Below are 17,752 nucleotides of genomic sequence, written 5' to 3' on the forward strand. Positions count from 1 at the left end.
GTATAATAGTCGACACACATTCAAGCATTTACCATACAACGGGCGCAGTAACTTTCATGCTCCTGTATTTACTGGTGATGGTTTGCTACTGCAGGTTATCCGGGGAGCAGGGCACGGTCCCGTGTGCATGGAAGTCGCACGGGACGTGACAATGTAGCTCAGAGAGCTACGGAGCTCCTTAATTTTGTCCACTACGCAATTAAGCATCGACAAAATATGTATCTATACATGTATAATTCCAAACGAACTTGGAATATGAATGAAGCTTGTTAGGGAATGAAAGTGTGCATCTGTAGTTTTAGTGGCTTTGGATATCTTCTCTCTGTTTTCTTCAGGAAACTCCATGAATCATCTAAAATAAGGAGTAATTGCTACTAAGATTTCAGACAGGCAAGTGGAGTGGTGGCTTATTAGTAGATGCCATGCACTCCCATGCTTTTGACCGGGGTTCAAACCTCACTAACTAGCACTATTGAATTTCTCCGAGAACGAAAATACTAAGATTTCTGACAAGCATCAGGTGCAGTTTGAACTTTGAATGGAAACAGAACAGAGAAATACTGGCATTAGAAGATCGTAATATGATATGTAGATACATCCATAGATAGGAAAACCAGCGAAAAGAAAGAAAGAAAGAAAATATCCCGTACGAGTGTACATCTCAAAGAAAATTTAGGGAGAAAGACAGAAGGGAAAAGAAATAAATGATTTTATTACCTACCAAGTGTTGCTGAGATGTTTTGTGACATTTTACAGAGATAAATAGAAGGGTACCACAAATAAAATAATGGATTTTGGCTACAAGTGAACTGATCTAAAAAAAAAAATTAAAATGGGCTGACACTGCGAGCCAACTTCAACATGAATTCAGGTACGAGTCTTTTTCTAGGAGGTGCGTTTGCATCTTTCGCGAGGGCTGCTGAATCTCCAGCGTGAATGTGAGAAACTAAATCTTCAAACAGTTTATCGTCACCGCCTCTCATTGGATCCTGTATTGAACACACGTATTAGTATAACTACACATTTATCACTATCAACAGAAAAAGCAGATCAAGAGAAATAAGCACGTGAGAAGAATTTGGTACAGTAGCCATGTTGTGCATGCAATTAAAATGAACGTAAATGGAAGATGGCAAGTGTTCAAACATGGATTTAAATTGGAAAGTAAACCATAGCCCAAATAAATAAACAGAAAACTCCAATTTTTTATCAGCCATAAATTTTCAAAGCATTTCAAGAAAGTTTTCAAGTTTCTGTCGGAGGTCAAATGATCATGGAAGAAAAGAGCATCCGATAGCGGGATGAAAGAGTAACCAGGGGAAATAAGGCTCTCTGCTAAAGAAGCTTAGTGAATATGGACCCTTGAACGACCAGAGAATGACTTAGCAAGCCAGTTACTTTGCCAATCCACAGGTACAAGAAGAAATGGAAGAAAAACTCTCCTTTCAAGTACCTGGAGAAATATATCAGTGTGAGTCCGACCTTCATATAAAATGGATTCAGCTTTCCCTCCAACTCTTTGCAAGGTATCTGCGAAATCTTTGCTGCACAAAAGAGCATTCACCACTATCACCTTTTCATGCCATAAGTAATATGCAGAAATATATTTGAAGACAGCAGAGAAAATCGTTTATTTGAGAAGAACCTTTGATGAGAAAATCGTTTATTTGAGAGCAGAAGCTGACCTGGCATCTGATGGAATAGAACAGTCGGCAGTGCCATGAAAAAGAATTGTAGGAGGCAAGAGAGAAACTGCATTTCTAATGCTCGGGTCTTGTACAACTACTTCAGGAGAAAATCGTCGCAAAGATTGTTCCCCCTCCATTATGCTGCAAAGTTAATACAAATCACGAGGTCAAAAGGGAGGTCAGGCATTAAATCAGGTATTTAAACAACATAGTAGTAAACAAAAGTACAATGCTGAAGATTATGTACCTTAAAAAGATTGAACGGTACAACCCTCGATTGTCAAAGTGATCTATGAGGTTAAATAGATTGTACCTGTTGACAATGTTAAAGATCATAATTGCAAAAAGTTCCTAACAATACTTTGTACAAACTAATTAGAAAAGAACAAAGACATAACAAATTTGACAAATCAAATTAATGAATTAAAGTGGCGGGGTGGTTAAGTGGAGGAATGTCACCACATTATAACAGAAAAGTTAGCTATAGACCATTTGACTGCCTCATTGTACTTACTTCCTTTAAATATACGCGTCTTTAATAAGCCAAAAAGCATATGGCTGTCATAACTAAAATTTTAGAACTATAACAGCTAAACTGGTAAAGTGGTCAAAACCTCTGCCAACACATCGAGATTGCGGAATCGAGGTAGTTGACTTACCCTCCAGATAAACCAAAATAAGCCCTTATCTGGGACAAACTCCAAGAAGTGCATTCTCCTTCGCCAGCCTCTTTAATTGCCTGCTCCAACAGAGCACAAGCAGCAATATGGGCACCAGCTGACTGTCCCATTAGATAAATCCTATCAAAAGCACAATCAAAAGAGGCATTCTTAGCAAGAATGAATTGTCGTGCATTATGGTTTTGTCAGAAAAAAGTATGAAAATTCACTACCTGTTGGGATCACCTCCATATTCAGCAATATGATTGCAGACAAATGAGATGCCTTCAGACGCGTCCTTCACCATATCACTCATAGTCCCCTGAGGAAAGTTTCTGCATGCCAGTCATTACAGTCAATTATTTTTTGCACACTATGTGGCAAAAGTAGAGATTCACTCGGGCAAGCCCCAACAGAAGTGCATTGCTGAATGAACGGACACATACATCCTGATTACATCCATGGAAATCAAATGGGTAACTCAGAGCCAGATGCACATGAAATTGTTTGGAATTTCTCAATTTAGTTTGATCCACCTCTGGGACCAATACAATGAAAAAGTTCAATGTGCCAAAGCTGGTTAGTTATTATCCTAAACAATTCCAATTTATATGCAGTACTAGCCTAAAAGCAATGTTTTCAAAAGGAGGGTCTTCTGTTCTGGGTATGGAATCAAGGTCGTATCATTAAGAGTCCTCGTGTGTCCATGAGAGAACTTTAGACCAGAGAAAATTGAACTTGACAGCATGTTGTACGTACTACGAAAGAGTTTCATACTTGAAGTAAAATCATCACCTGTAATCTATGCAGGCCACTATAATGTCTCTTTCTGATAACTGTTGCCCTAAAAGAGAACCCCACGCTTTATAGCTGCATGAATAAAAGAATTCAGAACTTCTGAGTAAGACAAAGCGTCTTATAAAAGGGGCAAGACCATAATAAGGGAAACACAATAACTCATCAAAAATCCTTAAATTGTTCTATCTTTCTTTCTTTAGCCAAACTACCCTCAGTTTAACCAGCATATTTATACATCAATACCTTTCATAGAAAAGTTTACATTTTTGCTTGTTGATATGCTCAAATATTTGTTTTGTCCAGTTCCATAAGCTAAAATACCTTTTCATATGCTACGGTCTACGATTCTACAAAACATTTTTCTTGATTATGATTTATCTAAAAAGGGGGAACCATTATTTCAATTCTTGTCAATCACATGGCTGAAATTGCATACTAGTACTAGTAATGAATTGTGTTTTACAATCCAGTTCATGATTCTCACAAATGCAGCAACTACATCATCGTCACTTACCCAATAATCCAAGCTCCACCAGTCACAAATGCAACAACTGGCTTCGGGCCATTGGTATTTTTAGGAAAGTATATATCAAGCCTGCACAATTACATTTTTGTCAGTGATTCAGCCAATCATATTATTCATATTCATCGAGTGAACAAATACAAACTGGTTGCATCCAGATGCACAATGAATAAACCAACTGTCAAGCCATTACCTGTTTCTTGGTTGATTCCCATAAATTATACCTCTGACGACCTGACTTGAGAAGAAATAGTAATACCCAACTGCACGAACCAGAGAAAATTGTTATTACACAAAATATGACACACATTTTTCCTCCAGACCACAGTGTTCGAAAGCCAAGACCAGTAGCCTAAGAATAAATTATAAGCTTATTGGAGATTGAAGCACAATATGATTCATGCAACAAATCTCGGAGTGTTGCATACCTTGAACAAACCCAGGGAAAAGTAAGAAAGCATAGCAGCCAAGAGCAAGAAATCTTGTGATCCACCTGTAGCCTACCCTGAATAAAAGTAAATGATCAAACAGATGAAATAAAGTAATGACAAAATACGCCTGAAAATTAAATTTTGCATGCAGGAAAAGCATAAAAACAACAGATATGCCTGTTGTTGTAGTCAGCATATAGGATTGTGAATCATCACCGGCATTCATTAAGTTGGCATTATGGTAAAGCTAATTACCACAAGCAGACAGAGAGAAACATCAGATTGAGGCAAATTAAAACTTTTTCAGTTTTTGTAGTATTTTCCCATAAGCAGAAGTATTGCAAGCCTTCCGAGACAAGAAACAAAAGATAACTATAAGTTCCGGCTGTTAAGCAGCAACAGACAGGCCCATTGGGTTTCATTGCAAGTTGAAACAACCACCACCGCAGAGTACACAATTCAAAATTATTTACTACATACCTTAAAACTATACGATGAAGAGGTCAATTAGCATAACTGTGCCTTTAAATGGTTAGAAAGTGACCTTTTCTCACATAATCTCTCCATTTTGTGAAAAGGGGGAAGGAACAGATCAGAAAAATACGATTTTTGTAGATTCTCACCGAATGAGTGACTTGATGAAAATCCTAATCCTTTCTTTCTTTTCTTACCAAATCATTAAATCCAAAGGGGGCCGTAACTGTGTCCACGAAATGCAAATAAATGCACTCATAACCAAGACACTAATATACAACAACAGAGAACCCCAAAGGACTTAAAGGTTTGCTCCTTCCAAAGGTCTCAAGTTCCAAACCTCTTTGATGCTATCAACTCCTTCAAGGCCAGTCCATACGGAGCATTTGGTTCAAATTTAATTAGGGCTCCCGCTAGTAGACGGTGGCTTTATGGCCCCCAAGATTAGTTGAGATGCGCATAAACTGACTCAGACACCATAAAAAAAATCCAACTTTTTGGGCATGTTGTACTCATTAAAAGCATTTATTAGTTTTGCGCCAAGCTTTTGCATAGGCTTTTTGGACTTTAGCTTGTACATTTTTATTTGGGTAAAAGTCATGTAATTTTTTATTTTTCCGATTCATTTCAACATGAACGAATAATCTACAAAAATTTAACTCAAGACTAATACACGTGATTTTTTTTAATAAAGACAAAATTCAAAAAACCCAAAAAGTTCTCAAAAAATCTGAGAGAAACATCTTAATTTTGTGAGTGAAAGCATAATCAGTTCCAAAAGCTCCTCCAGAAGTGATTTTGGATTCTAATAAGTCGTCCGGTTTCATTTTCCGGAATGTATTTTGAAATGCATTTCAGAATCAATTCCGACACGGGCAAAAATACAGATAGGCTCAGGACAGGAGCGAGAATCGTTACCCGAGATACCGCAAGAGGTTGAAGCCGAGGCGAGTCACCAAGTACGTCTCGGACGCGGCATGCTCCACGCCCTCGCGAAACGATTGGCCGCCACCGCAGCCGCCGGCGGGGGAAGCGCGACGGCGGCGTTTCTTGGTCAAATTGGTGTAGCTCGAAGCCCTAGGCAAGAGCGGCTTGGCTTCGATCACGTTGTCGTCATCCTCGGATTGCTGAGAAATTGGAAGACGGTTGGGCGATAGATCGGATTGCGATCTAAATAACGTCGTCGCGGCAGTTGCTGCTGAGACGGTCGGCATTGGCGAGGGGTTGGAGAGGGGGAGGACCGGCGGCTGCATTTGTAAATGTATGGGCGGAAATGGTGACAGTTTTAACTCGGGATGGGCGGGATCTGTTGTGTTGCCTGTGTGCGTGTCGAGGATGATGACTGATGAGAGAGAGAGAGAGAGAGAGAGAGAGAGAGAAGGTCGGGGGCGGGGGGGGGGGGGGGGGGCGGGAGCTGAGCTGGAAGTGTGGGGTCGGACAGCTTACTTTTTTTTTAGACGTCTGGGACTGGTTTTTTTGGTAAGAGATTATCACTTCACGTGTACCAAAGAGTGGTGCTATTTGCACCGATAGGATTCTTACCGATGGTAGATCGTCTTCGGCCACCGGACGGTCGATTCGAGTCGTTTAAAAATTTAAAAAAAAAAAATCCACCTTGCTTTATTCTGATCGTGTACCAAAAGATGACCGATTAAGGGCGATATCGGGAGGCAGAGGGCAATCTGCACACCCACAGTCTGTTTCAACCCAATTGCAGAGAAGCCATGTACACTTCTTGAAGTTCTCACGATGATCAAAGGCCCTCCCAATTAATGAGATATTCTTCGGTGTTTGGTGCACCAAGGCCCTTTTTTCACCATAGGGTGGTGCTTATATATTTGTTTTGGGCCCCACGCTAAAATATGTGATGAAAAAGAGGCCCCGCACTAAAATCCTTTTTCACCATAGTAGTAACTATCGGATGAAATAATTCATATTTTTTTTGTACAGGTTTGAAAAGTATGAAGTATCTATTTTCAAATAAAGTTTTTTAAGCTTCTATGCACAGGTTTAATAGGTTTTATCAAACCCAAGTACCGAGTCGTTGCGGATCAAAAAAAAAAAGTACCGAGTCGTTCAAACATAAATCTTCCAGCTAGACCAGTGAATGCGATTTTTTTTTTTTTGATGTTTTAAATACATGTATAACATTATTCATACTCAAATTAGACCTACTTTTTGATAGAATCTTGGGGGTCGGCCTAAAGCGGCCGCGTATCTAGCTTTATGTAAAGGCCGGCTCTGCATAGAATGCTCTACTCCATTTTAGTATGCATTTTGCTGGTATTGATAAAATGTTATATATTTTGTACTTTCAGTGCAGTTTTTCAATTCCAACAATCGCAAGCAACCCTTTGCAGTTAGCTTTTTTAATTTTCTTATCAAATTTATTACGTCGTGGAAAACAATCACCCTGTCTTTTATAACGATTGCTTTTAAGCAACAATAACTTAATTTTTTTATAACCAGATGTCCAATGCGAAGAACAATAACTACTTAATTTCTTGTTTATGTAATTGAGATAGAGCTTCATCCAATGCATGCGTTTGCTTGTTGTGTGGGACAAGTTCATGATAGTAATTAACTTGGAAAAATCATTCTTTGCTCTCGAAGTCCCATTACGTGGTGCTCCCAAAACCCTTTTTTATACATTAGTGTTGGTTCCACTACAAAGTGTGTGCTTCTCATGCCAATGTATAGTGGAGAAGGTCTTTGGAGAATCACATGATGGTGATAATCACTCGACTACTTCTGACGCATTTGTTGATAAAAAAAAACACTTGGCATGCATTTAGTGACGCTTCATTGATCTGTTGAGACATGACCCCCCAAAAAAATGTTCTATTGCGATGCTAAGGGTGTGTTCGACTAACAAAAATAAGGTGATGTATTATGAAAGAACAATTTGTCTCGTAAAATAAAAAATAAGTACCTAAAAAATAAAAATTTTAACGGAACGGGCTTGAGATACTATAGGAGTAATGTATATCTTCAAGTCCAAACTCCAAGTCTCAAAAGTCATTTTCACTTAAGAAATCGGACAGTGACGTCAATTCTAGGAATGAGTAGATCCTTGGGTTAAGAGGACTGCTATTTCTCACCCCCCCCCCCCCCCCCCCCCCCCCCCCCAGATTACCCCCCTCCCCTCTCTCTCTCTCTCTCTCTCTTCCTTCCTTTTCTTTCTTTCTTTCTTTACAGTTTATTTTTTTCTTTTCTTTTTTCCTTTTTTTGTCGGTTTGGTTTTTTTTTTTTTTCATTTTATTTCCTTTTCATTCTTTTCGGCTTAAATTTTTTTTTCTTTTTAATAATACGTTCAAGTCTAATTTTAGACTTTGTAAAGTAAATGAGAGAAAAAAAAGTGTTTCAATTGATTATGTTTATCCGACTGTTTTATTTTCTTTTTTTATCCTTTATAGATTAAAAAATATAATTACAAAAAAAAGTGTTCCAATTTTCAATCCGTTTGAACCGGTGCAAAGTTGTTATTTTTCTGATCATTTCATCCTAAATAGTCATAATAAATTTTTGGCTCTAAGGCCTTTCAATGGACACCCTAAGAGAGTCTTGAAACTAAATAATGAGTCTTAGGGTGTTTGTTGAAAAGTATAACGACCATGAATTTTGGTCAATAAAAATTTTGTTAAAAATTTGAATTTTATTTAAATTACTTATTTTCTCTTGAGTGTTATATGATTTCTTGTTAAAATTTCGTTGTAGTTAGATTTTGGTCTCGACTAGAAACACAACGTGACCAATTTAGTAAATTTCCAACCGACTACTGGGAGGAACCAAGCAACCGACTTACCTAGTTACTAGTTGGACCTTTTGAACCCTTTGGACCTTTTGAACCTTTGCCATTACCCATTGGTCTATAATGGTTAGGGTAATCTTTATCCATTGGACAATAGGCTTCCTATTAAAATATTTTGGTAAGTACAAGATATAATATTTTTATGGTTTATAAAAACTTGTGCAAAGTACATTTATTCTTTGTTTATTGGGGATTCTCTCACCCCTCCATTATCCATTGGATAATAACCACAAGGGTAATTTTTGTTCATTGGATAATAAATTTTTTATTATAAAAATACATGTAGTCTTTTCAAAATTTTATTTTAATAAAAGGTACTTGTACTCTTTTGTCCAATGGTTATTAACCGCAAGGGAAACTATTATCTGGGTAATAACCGCTAGGGAAGTTAGTAACCATTGGATAATAAAGTCTTTTGACCAAATAAAGCACCGATGTGACTAGGGAACCTTCCAATAAAGTTGATTTGACTTGTACTTTATTATTATTTTAATGGGGAGAATCCTAGTCTTTTTTTTTATTTAATTGGGGTACTTGGTACCACACCTATATTTAATATAGAGCTTTTGTCACATGCTTAAAAGTACTCCTTGATTATTTTACTATAAAAGTTTCCTAGTTATTATTGTCCATTGGATAATAAAAGTTAGGGTATTTATTATCCATTGGGTAAAAAAGTTATTCTTTTAACTAGTCTTTTTTCTTAAAAACCCATGTGATGAAGTACCCATATTTTAATTTGAAAGTACTTATTAGCCTTAGTAGCCTTTAAAGCCTAATATTCTCCTAAGTACCTTTTTATTATTTTGTATTGGGATTTTGTACCCAATTGAATTTGTTTAAAGGGAGGTGTGATCTACCTAGATTACAAAGTACCTTAGTTTATTTATTTAAATCAACATGTGCCTTATTGTATTTCTTTAATAGGATTTTGAATTTGAAAAATCTTGTACTTTGTACCTTTCTTATTATTTCTTGCATTTGTATATATATATATATATATGTGTGTGTGTGTGTGTGTGTACTAGAGGGGGGGAGAGAGAGAGTGACCCGAGAGAGAGAGAGGAGAGAGAGACCCGAGAGAGAGAGAGAGGAGAGAGAGGCCGAGAGAGAGAGAGAGATAGGAGAGAGAGAGAGAGATTTTGATGTGTACCTTGATTCCCTTGATCTTTCAAATCCTTGGTGAATCTTCTTCCTAACCAAAATTAACTCTCCATTGTACATCTTTCAATTGATTAGTACCCAAATCTTGTACCATTGTCTCCTATCCTTGCAACAAATCTCCCATAGTCCAATCTAAGGACTAAACCTAGCCTTGCAAGCTACCTTATTAGGCCTTAGTCTTTTTATGCCTAATGACAACCTATGATGGACTATTATGACATAATCCTAGCCTTTATTAGCCTTAGACCTTGACTACAAGCTAAACCTAGGTTATGACTACCTAAAAAGCCTAAGATCTTAGTTGATTACATAGCCTTACACCTAAGATTTAGATTGGACAAGTTATGACTTGGTTGAAAGGTTGATGTGATGACTTAATGGAGCAAATCCATGGAGGATTTAGAGAGAGAGGGCCGGCCTTGTGAGAGGGGAGAGAGCCAAGAGTTTTGCCTATAAATAGCACCCCATACTTCTCATTCAACTCACACCTTCACCTAGCAACTTCTCTCTCTAGAATTTCCTTGTTCTTTCTTTTGTTCTTCATGTTCTTGAGTAGTTCTTGAGTTCTTCAAGAAACTCAACCTAGGCCGCCACTCGACCACCCTCTCGATCCAAAAGTAGTAGTAGTAATAGTCAAGTAGAAGTTTCGAGAGAAACCTTTCTCTTTCGAAGCTACCGGAGACCACCGTAGGAAGTTACTCCGCCCGACCACCGACGTACTTTCCGTAGCCGACGTACCTTCCGTAGCCGACTACCGCCAAGAAGTAAGGTAGAATACCTCTACTCACTTCCCTACGTATATGTAAAGTCCCGTGTCCACTAACTCAAAGTATAACGTTGTTATTTTGAACCGCTAATTATATTTAGTTCATCCTTACGTACTTATCGTTTGATTAGAAGTAATCGTATTTTGATCTTTAAGATAGTTATGAATATGCGTATATGAGTTGCTTGTATTACTTGTGGTATGTGATAAAGCATAAGTGATTTCACTCCAAAGACGTCCGCACATGTGGCGTTGTGCTTTGAATAAAGCATAAGTGATACACTCCAAAGGCGTCCGTACATGTGGCGTTATGCTATAAGTAGTAATTGAGCGTGATGAGTAATATAGAATTGGATGATCTTGTTAGGATGATTCTTGCTTACGTTTGTCCTACCGCGGAGTCTTTGTATGTAAACGAGACACGAGAATCGAGAAAGTAGGAACATGACACCTAGGGTGTGGTTAAAGAAAGGAAATATTTTTCGAGGAAGAAAATATTTTGAAACTACATAATGACCAGTTTTGTGTGGCATTATGTGTGTGTGTTGTGTGCCAATGGGAGACCGGGACGGCGGAACCATTGTGAGGATACTCGGGAGTCCGGAACGGCGGAACCGAGGTTGGGTGAGTTAAACAAACAATTTTTGAAATGTTTTAGAAACCGCAATGTGGCCGGACTTGCCCATTGTGTGGTGTGTGTTTTGTGTGTGTTCCAATGGAAATCCGGGAAAAACGGAACCATTGTGATGTTGTGTGCGTTCCCATGGGAATCCGGAGCGGCGGAACCATGGTGAGGTATAGCTTGGTTATCCGCGGTACGGAGCCAATGCAAATATTTTTGTGTGCCAATGGAAACCCGGGACGGCGGAACCATTGTGAGGATACTCGGGAGTCCGGAACGGCGGAACCGAGGTTGGGTGTGTAGCTTGGTTATCCGCGGTACGGAGCCAATGCAAATATTTTTGTGTGCCAATGGGAACCCGGGACGGCGGAACCATTGTGAGGATACTCGGGAGTCCGGAACGGCGGAACCGAGGTTGGGTGTGTAGCTTGGTTATCCGCGGTACGAAGCCAATGCAAATGATTTTGTAAATTGTGTGTGTTAAACAAAGGGTTTTTGAAAGATTGTTTTGTAAATGAAAATGTTGACACGGTCTACGATGAGTCGCGTAGGAGAAACACGAAACTCTTGGACACCAACGATAGTTGATTAACGAATGTGGATGTGTCATTGTTAACTGCGTATATATGTATCATGTGGAAATCGATGTGTTATTTCCTGTTGTTTATAAGTATGGGTTAGCGGGTATGAGATTACTCTGCTGAGCTTTGTAGCTCACGGTGTTGCCTTTTTGGTGACCCTGACATATTATATGGGTGGCGACGCTGGTATAATGTGTCAGATTTCTTAGATGATCAGGGTAAGCAGATCACCGTGGAGACTTTTGGAGCCGGCTAGGATGGAGAAGAAGGAGGAGCTGTAGTTAGGAACCTTAGAACCCCCTTCATTTGTGTAAATATTGAACTCTTGTGAGAGTATTTGTTGTAAGAAGAGCCAGACTCTATTTTGAGGTTATCAATAATTTGTGACTCTATTTTGAGGTTTTTAATGAAATTGTCTTTTTAACGTACCCAAAATTCGGGGCGTTACAAAAAGCCTTAAACCAAAAAATTCATTATGACCATTTAAAATAAAATAATAAAAAAAACGATCTTTGCTCTGATTTAATTGAATTGAGAATTAAAATACTTAATTCTTGAATTATATTTTTAAATATACAAAGGGTGTATTTATAGAAATTAAATAAATAAGATATAAGTAACTAAATAAAAAAATAAATTAAAAAGTACGGGAGACCCGGGGGCTCTGCTGCCCCCATTGACACAGTAGCCCCTAAAACGTTTCCGTTTTAGTTAAAAAAAAATAAAAACCATCCATTTGCAATCCTATGAAGTATAAACGTAATTTAAAGCAACATACTACTGAATCAGTTAAGAGGATTTATGCTAAATAATGGTTAACAAATTTATAAAATTGTACTATAGTTAAAAAATAATAATCCTAAATATAACATTTGTATTCTGGATTAATATGTCGTTTGCAAAATACATTTCGTAATTAGTTCCCGAACACTAATTGTAATCTTAATAAATTTTTTGCTTCACGGCCTTTCAACGAGCACCGTAAGACTTATGATTTAGTTTCAGGACTCTCTTAGGGTGTTCATTGAAAGGCTTTGGAGCCAAAAATTTATTACGACCATTTAGAATGAAATGATCAGAAAAATAACATCTTCGCACTGGTTCAAACGGATTGAAAATTGAAACACTTATTTTCGTAACTATATTTTTTAATCTATAAAGGATAAAAAATAAAAAATAAAACAATCGGATAAATATGATCAATTGAAACACTTTTTTTTTTCTCAATTACTTTACAAAGCATAGAATTAGACTTGAATCTATTATTAAAGAGAAAAAAAAATTCAAATCAAAAAGAAAGAAAATGAAAAAAAAATTGGAAAAAAAAAGGGAAAAAAAAAGAAGCAAACGCAGAAAGAAAGAAAAGGAAGGGGGGGGGGGGGTGTGTGTGTTAATCCGGGAAAAAGGGTAGTGGGGCCGGGGGGCGTGTGTCCGGGGGGGGGGGGGGGAGTAGCAATTTTCTTGGGTTAACTAAATTTTGGAGGTAGCAGCCAAAAAGATACTTGGGTGGATTCCGCTTTAAAAGTCAAATACTTCATTTCGAAAATAATGTTTGACTCGCAAATTGAGAACTTAAAAAAATTATTTTTTATTTCAACAAATTTAAACTTTTTTTAAAAATTAAAAGAACTCAACACTGATTTTTTTTTTTGAAATTTTAACCAAAATTCTTTTTTTTTTTTTCTTCCCCCCCTTAGGCCCTTTTGCCTTCATGTACATGAGAAAACAAGTGAGGGGCGGAGTGCAAATGGGATACACTTTACGTTACCCGATCAGGGTTTGGCACGGGGCCGGGGTTATTTTTCACTTTTAGAGTCAGGGTATGTCAAAACCTACCTTAACTCGTCTCATTGTCAAAGAGAGAATTGTTTTTTTAGAGGATCAAAAAAAAAGAAGAGAGAGAATTGTTTTTTAACATCTGTCAAAGAGAGATTGAGCTATCTGTAATTCTTTATAAGAGTCTTTCGGGCCCGTTCGGCCGTTTCAGATTCTCAAATAAATACTTAAAAAATAAAAATATTTTTTCAAGTTTAAAAAAAATAATTGGCTTACAAAAATAATTTTTCAATTTTTTTTTGCAGGGTTACAAAATCCATATTGCATATTTTTTAATTTTAGTGAGCCTATTAATTTTTTTTATCAGCAAAAGGAAGATTTTATTAATTTTTGAAGATAATTACAAAGATTAAAAGGATCACGGGCACAATGGCAAAAACCAACCCGTGAACCTCACCCAGAGGAAAGCAAGAAGCCAACCAAAAACACTACAAGAAATATAAAAGCCTCAAATAAGCCCAATAGCCTAACATCAAAACAACCATAAACCAAAACAAAACAACCCTAAATCCGAACAACAAACCAAAAGATATAGAACCAACAACTCAAAACTGCCAATCTATGGAGTTAAAATTCCAGAGAGAGAGATAGGCACCATCCTCGAAGTCCTCATCATCCTCCAAACCCGTGTCTTCCTCCAAATTGTCAAGAGCACCGATTCTTCCCGCTAAATTGGCCTCCTCCATTTCAACATATTTCTTTAAATTAAAACTTCTCCCCCCTCTAAATTTAATGCACAAAGTGGTACCAAAATCCATGGCCTTTCGAGCTCTCTTAAAATTTAAGCCTATTATTTTAAACTTGAAAATTACAAATAAATACTTATTTTTTAAGGGGAAAGTGTAACAGCACCAAAATAGTCTGGGCATATAGAAACTACTCGTCCAACGTCACGACTAAATGCTGGTACAAGTTTTTCCCTTTTTATGCACCTTTTTTTTCCCCCTAGTGAATAACCCATCTTGGCGTAGAAAATCTTAAGCAATGAACAAGGGCGATAAAGCAAGTATACGTATTTTCGTTTGACAAAAAAAAAAAAAGATAAAGCCAGTATACTAGTAATATATATGTACGTATGTCACCGCTATAATACATACCTACCGATATCCAATAAAGCTAATTTTTTAAAGGGCCCATAAAAAATTATTTTAAATTTTCTGGGTACTTTTTCTGGAATTTGGAGTGGGCCCCACACAGGCATGTGCTCAATTGAGCGGTAAAAGGGTGCGGTCAGTGTAGACTTTTTGGGGAAAAAAAAAAACTAGTGTGTTTTCAAAGTCTACTTGTGTAACACATGAGGATTGTATGCGCAATGTGAGTATATATGTATGTGTGCAATGTGGGTGTATCTATACATTATACGAATACATGCATATGTGATCGTCAAGAGAGAGGCACTAACCGTTGGTGATAAAAGAGAAAAGGTAAGGGCAGAATAGTCATTAATTTGGGAACCCGGATATAGCAACGATTAGGATAACCCCATCTTTGGCAAATCCGGTATTCCAAGACGCCTCAAATCTCCCCTCCAAATCCAGTTGCGATTTTCTCTTCCAAAGACAGGAGATGACGAGGCAAACGGAGATGCACTCCCCCTCTTGGCAAATCCACCCTCAAATCCGGCTGCCAACACAGGCCGTTTTGTTTCTAAAAATTAAATGCAAGAACCGAAGCTATGGGTACATTTATCTTTACATACTTCCACAATTTATCTGTCACCCAATGACTCTGTGGTAGGACGCCAAACAAAAGCTATGGATCGAAACGAATATAAAGCCGGATGTGTGTTACTAAAATCTTGTACCTTATTAGAAGAGAATCTAGATCGATCATGTCATTTTTAAGGGGATTAAAATAAATTGTACCGATCGATTGGCCTGATGTTTATCGGGCTTGGGCCAGCGTTAGTCACGACTCATGTTGTGAAATTTTAATGTACTCGCAAGCGCACGAATCGTACCGAAGTATAGTAATGCAAGAGCGAGGTCGAACCCACAGGGACTTATGATTCTTCTAGGAATTTTAAATAACTTAAACCGATTAAACCCTAACCTAGTTGACAAAAGTTGTGATTGATTTTTAAACGAAAGTGAAAAGTAAAAACAATGAACTAAATTATCAAAGACGAGGAAACTGAAATTTCTTTTTAATCAAAGGAGAAAATACCAAGGTTTCGGAATCCACACCAATTAACTAGTATCATTAGATATTCATGATCATTGACTTTACCAAAAATTTCTTCATGATAATCTGAAAGCTAATTCTGTTACCACGGAAAATATCATCGTGAAAGTTCATCAAAAAGTCTAATGTTTGTTCATCTCCGCTCACAAGTATAAAACCAAATCATTAATTGTATCTGCTTTTAACAAATCACAATAAATATCCAGTTTAATAGTTAACGATGAAAAACCAGCGTTCAATGTTAAAGACCCATTCCAAATCATGAGAAAAACATGATTGAACTCATATCCAGAATCTATCCCTAACAATTGATTTGGAGTAAGAACAATTTAATCATAATTGAAACCACATATTCGGGTAAAATCAAATCTCATGAACATATAAACAATAGTCATTAATAGGGCTTCATCCTCAACCCTAGTTGAAAAGTTTAGCCGCTCATGGAATCAAAACACATAAACACGTTGAAATAAAACTCCATTGAGTAAAGCTTACAAAGAAACGAATTAACAATTTCTCCAAGCTTTTTCTTCTCTGCCGTCGCTCGCGATAGCTAGACGTGGCTTCCTGGTGAGCTGCTGCGTTGCAATCTTCAAAAACCCAATTCTCTGATCTCCCTTTCGTGCAAAGCCTAATGCTCTTTTTATGCCCACTGCCGAGATTTCTTTCCTTTGTAGGGAAAATCCTTGTTTCACCCAAAAACCTCGTTACTTGGTCCACACCCATTGAAGTTTCCTTTTCCTAAAATATTGCCTAAGCTAATTACACCTAATTTCCTTAACCTTCACGTGCAGAAAATTCTCAAAAAATGGGTGACTATAGACTTCTTTCCAAACCCACATTCTTCCACCAACAATCCCCCAACTTCTGCCCACATATCTCACACATGCACCTCCTTAGGAATTGATAATGATTTGTCAGGATTTCTATCGTTAAAATGATTGGCAGATTCCCACAATTCCAAATCGGACTTCGGCCTTATTATTCCAACGGGTAAAATAAATAATGTTATCTCATTTTCCTGCAAAAATAATAATTCATTGTTAAAGACAAATAAGACAATAATATAGTAAATTATGCGCAATTAAGGGCTAACAACATGTGATATTGGGGCTTCTAAGTGTCAATATTTTGTGCTCATCAACTCACGCCAATCGAACTCTACAAACATTCGAGGGCTGGTCAAGCCTACCCATCTTCGAAGAAAGCAAAGAGCATCGATCTATAATGGAGATGCTAACTTCTGTTTTAGCTGGCAGAGATATCATCTGCTTCTGACTTGGCTTCAACAGCTTGAGTTGGTTTGCCTAACGATAGGAAGTTTAATGACCAGCTAAAATGAAGATAACGAAATTCTGGTAGTTATGATGGGGTTAGATTTTTTAAAACGTTCTTACGTTAGTATAACTTGCAAAAGACGTATCATTTTACCCTCAAACAAGGTGCAAGAAAAGAAATTTTGGAGACAGCGTATCCGTGGCCGGTTTAATTCCTATCATGACCGAGAACTTTTTTTTTCCCTCTCAGAGAAAGTCAACATTATCAGTTATAGTTGGCGCGGTTTAAATTTCTGTCAAATTAGAGAGGTTTGAACTCCTAACAAATGCGTGACCGATCGAGAACTTGTGTTATACAGCCCATTTGTAATAGATGGAGTGGCAGTGGATGGCAATCTGGATCGATCCATCTGTCAAAATTTACTTCACTCTTAGATACTATATATATATATATATATATATATATATATATCCACTGATAATTATCCGCGCATAAACCGTGAATATGTCGATCCTTAACAAGAAAATAAGAGAAGGATATGCCTCTGAGAATAATCAAAACCCATGTACGAGCCACTTTTAGGCTTCAAATTAATTCTCCAATTAGTGGCGTATATACGTAAGGCATCCGATATGATATATAGGAGCCTAAATCCATGTGCGAGCCACTTTTAGGCTTCAAATTAATTCTATAATTAGTGGCGCATATACGCTGCAGTGGCGGAGGGAGCCTGGGACGACCCACTCGATATTTTTTTTTTGAAATTTAAGATTTTAAAATGTATATTTTGTATTTTGTATTGTTAATTGTGTTTCATAAATTTACTTTTAATCTTTCTACGACATGTCGAATATCATTTCATTCTCAATTTTTTGTTTCACATATTTGAACATTGTCATTACACTGGTGAAATGAGATGTCTAATGTGGAAAATAGC

At 37.3% G+C, this 17,752-nt stretch overlaps 1 protein-coding gene across 1 annotated transcript; it reads right to left on the reverse strand.

Moving 5' to 3' along the window:
- Positions 1–687: 687 nt before the first annotated feature.
- On the reverse strand, positions 688–5,935 carry LOC131300970 (probable isoprenylcysteine alpha-carbonyl methylesterase ICMEL2). Its single transcript, XM_058327047.1, has 11 exons — positions 5,492–5,935; positions 4,097–4,173; positions 3,862–3,931; positions 3,660–3,740; positions 3,143–3,217; positions 2,581–2,682; positions 2,348–2,488; positions 1,936–2,001; positions 1,686–1,829; positions 1,454–1,544; positions 688–989 (listed from the first exon to the last, which is right to left on the reverse strand). Exons 1-11 carry the CDS (start codon positions 5,824–5,826, stop codon positions 828–830), a joined length of 1,344 nt encoding a protein of 447 aa, XP_058183030.1. The 5' UTR covers positions 5,827–5,935; the 3' UTR covers positions 688–827.
- Between the last annotated feature and the right edge of the window lie 11,817 nt (positions 5,936–17,752).

This window comes from Rhododendron vialii, chromosome 9a (assembly GCF_030253575.1).
Source record: "Rhododendron vialii isolate Sample 1 chromosome 9a, ASM3025357v1".
In the NCBI taxonomy this organism is placed as follows: domain Eukaryota; kingdom Viridiplantae; phylum Streptophyta; class Magnoliopsida; order Ericales; family Ericaceae; genus Rhododendron; species Rhododendron vialii.

What these genes read in the sequence shown, in the direction of transcription:
- LOC131300970 (XM_058327047.1), bottom strand. Translation starts at nt 5,826, where the DNA reads ATGCAGCCGCCGGTCCTCCCCCTCTCCAACCCCTCGCCAATGCCGACC. An exon ending in TATTTTGGTTTATCTGGAGG is followed by an intron (nt 2,002 to 2,347) that starts GTAAGTCAACTA and finishes CATTGTCAACAG; the next exon opens with GTACAATCTATTTAACCTCA. An exon ending in TCTATTCCATCAGATGCCAG is followed by an intron (nt 1,545 to 1,685) that starts GTCAGCTTCTGC and finishes TCTTTTGTGCAG; the next exon opens with CAAAGATTTCGCAGATACCT.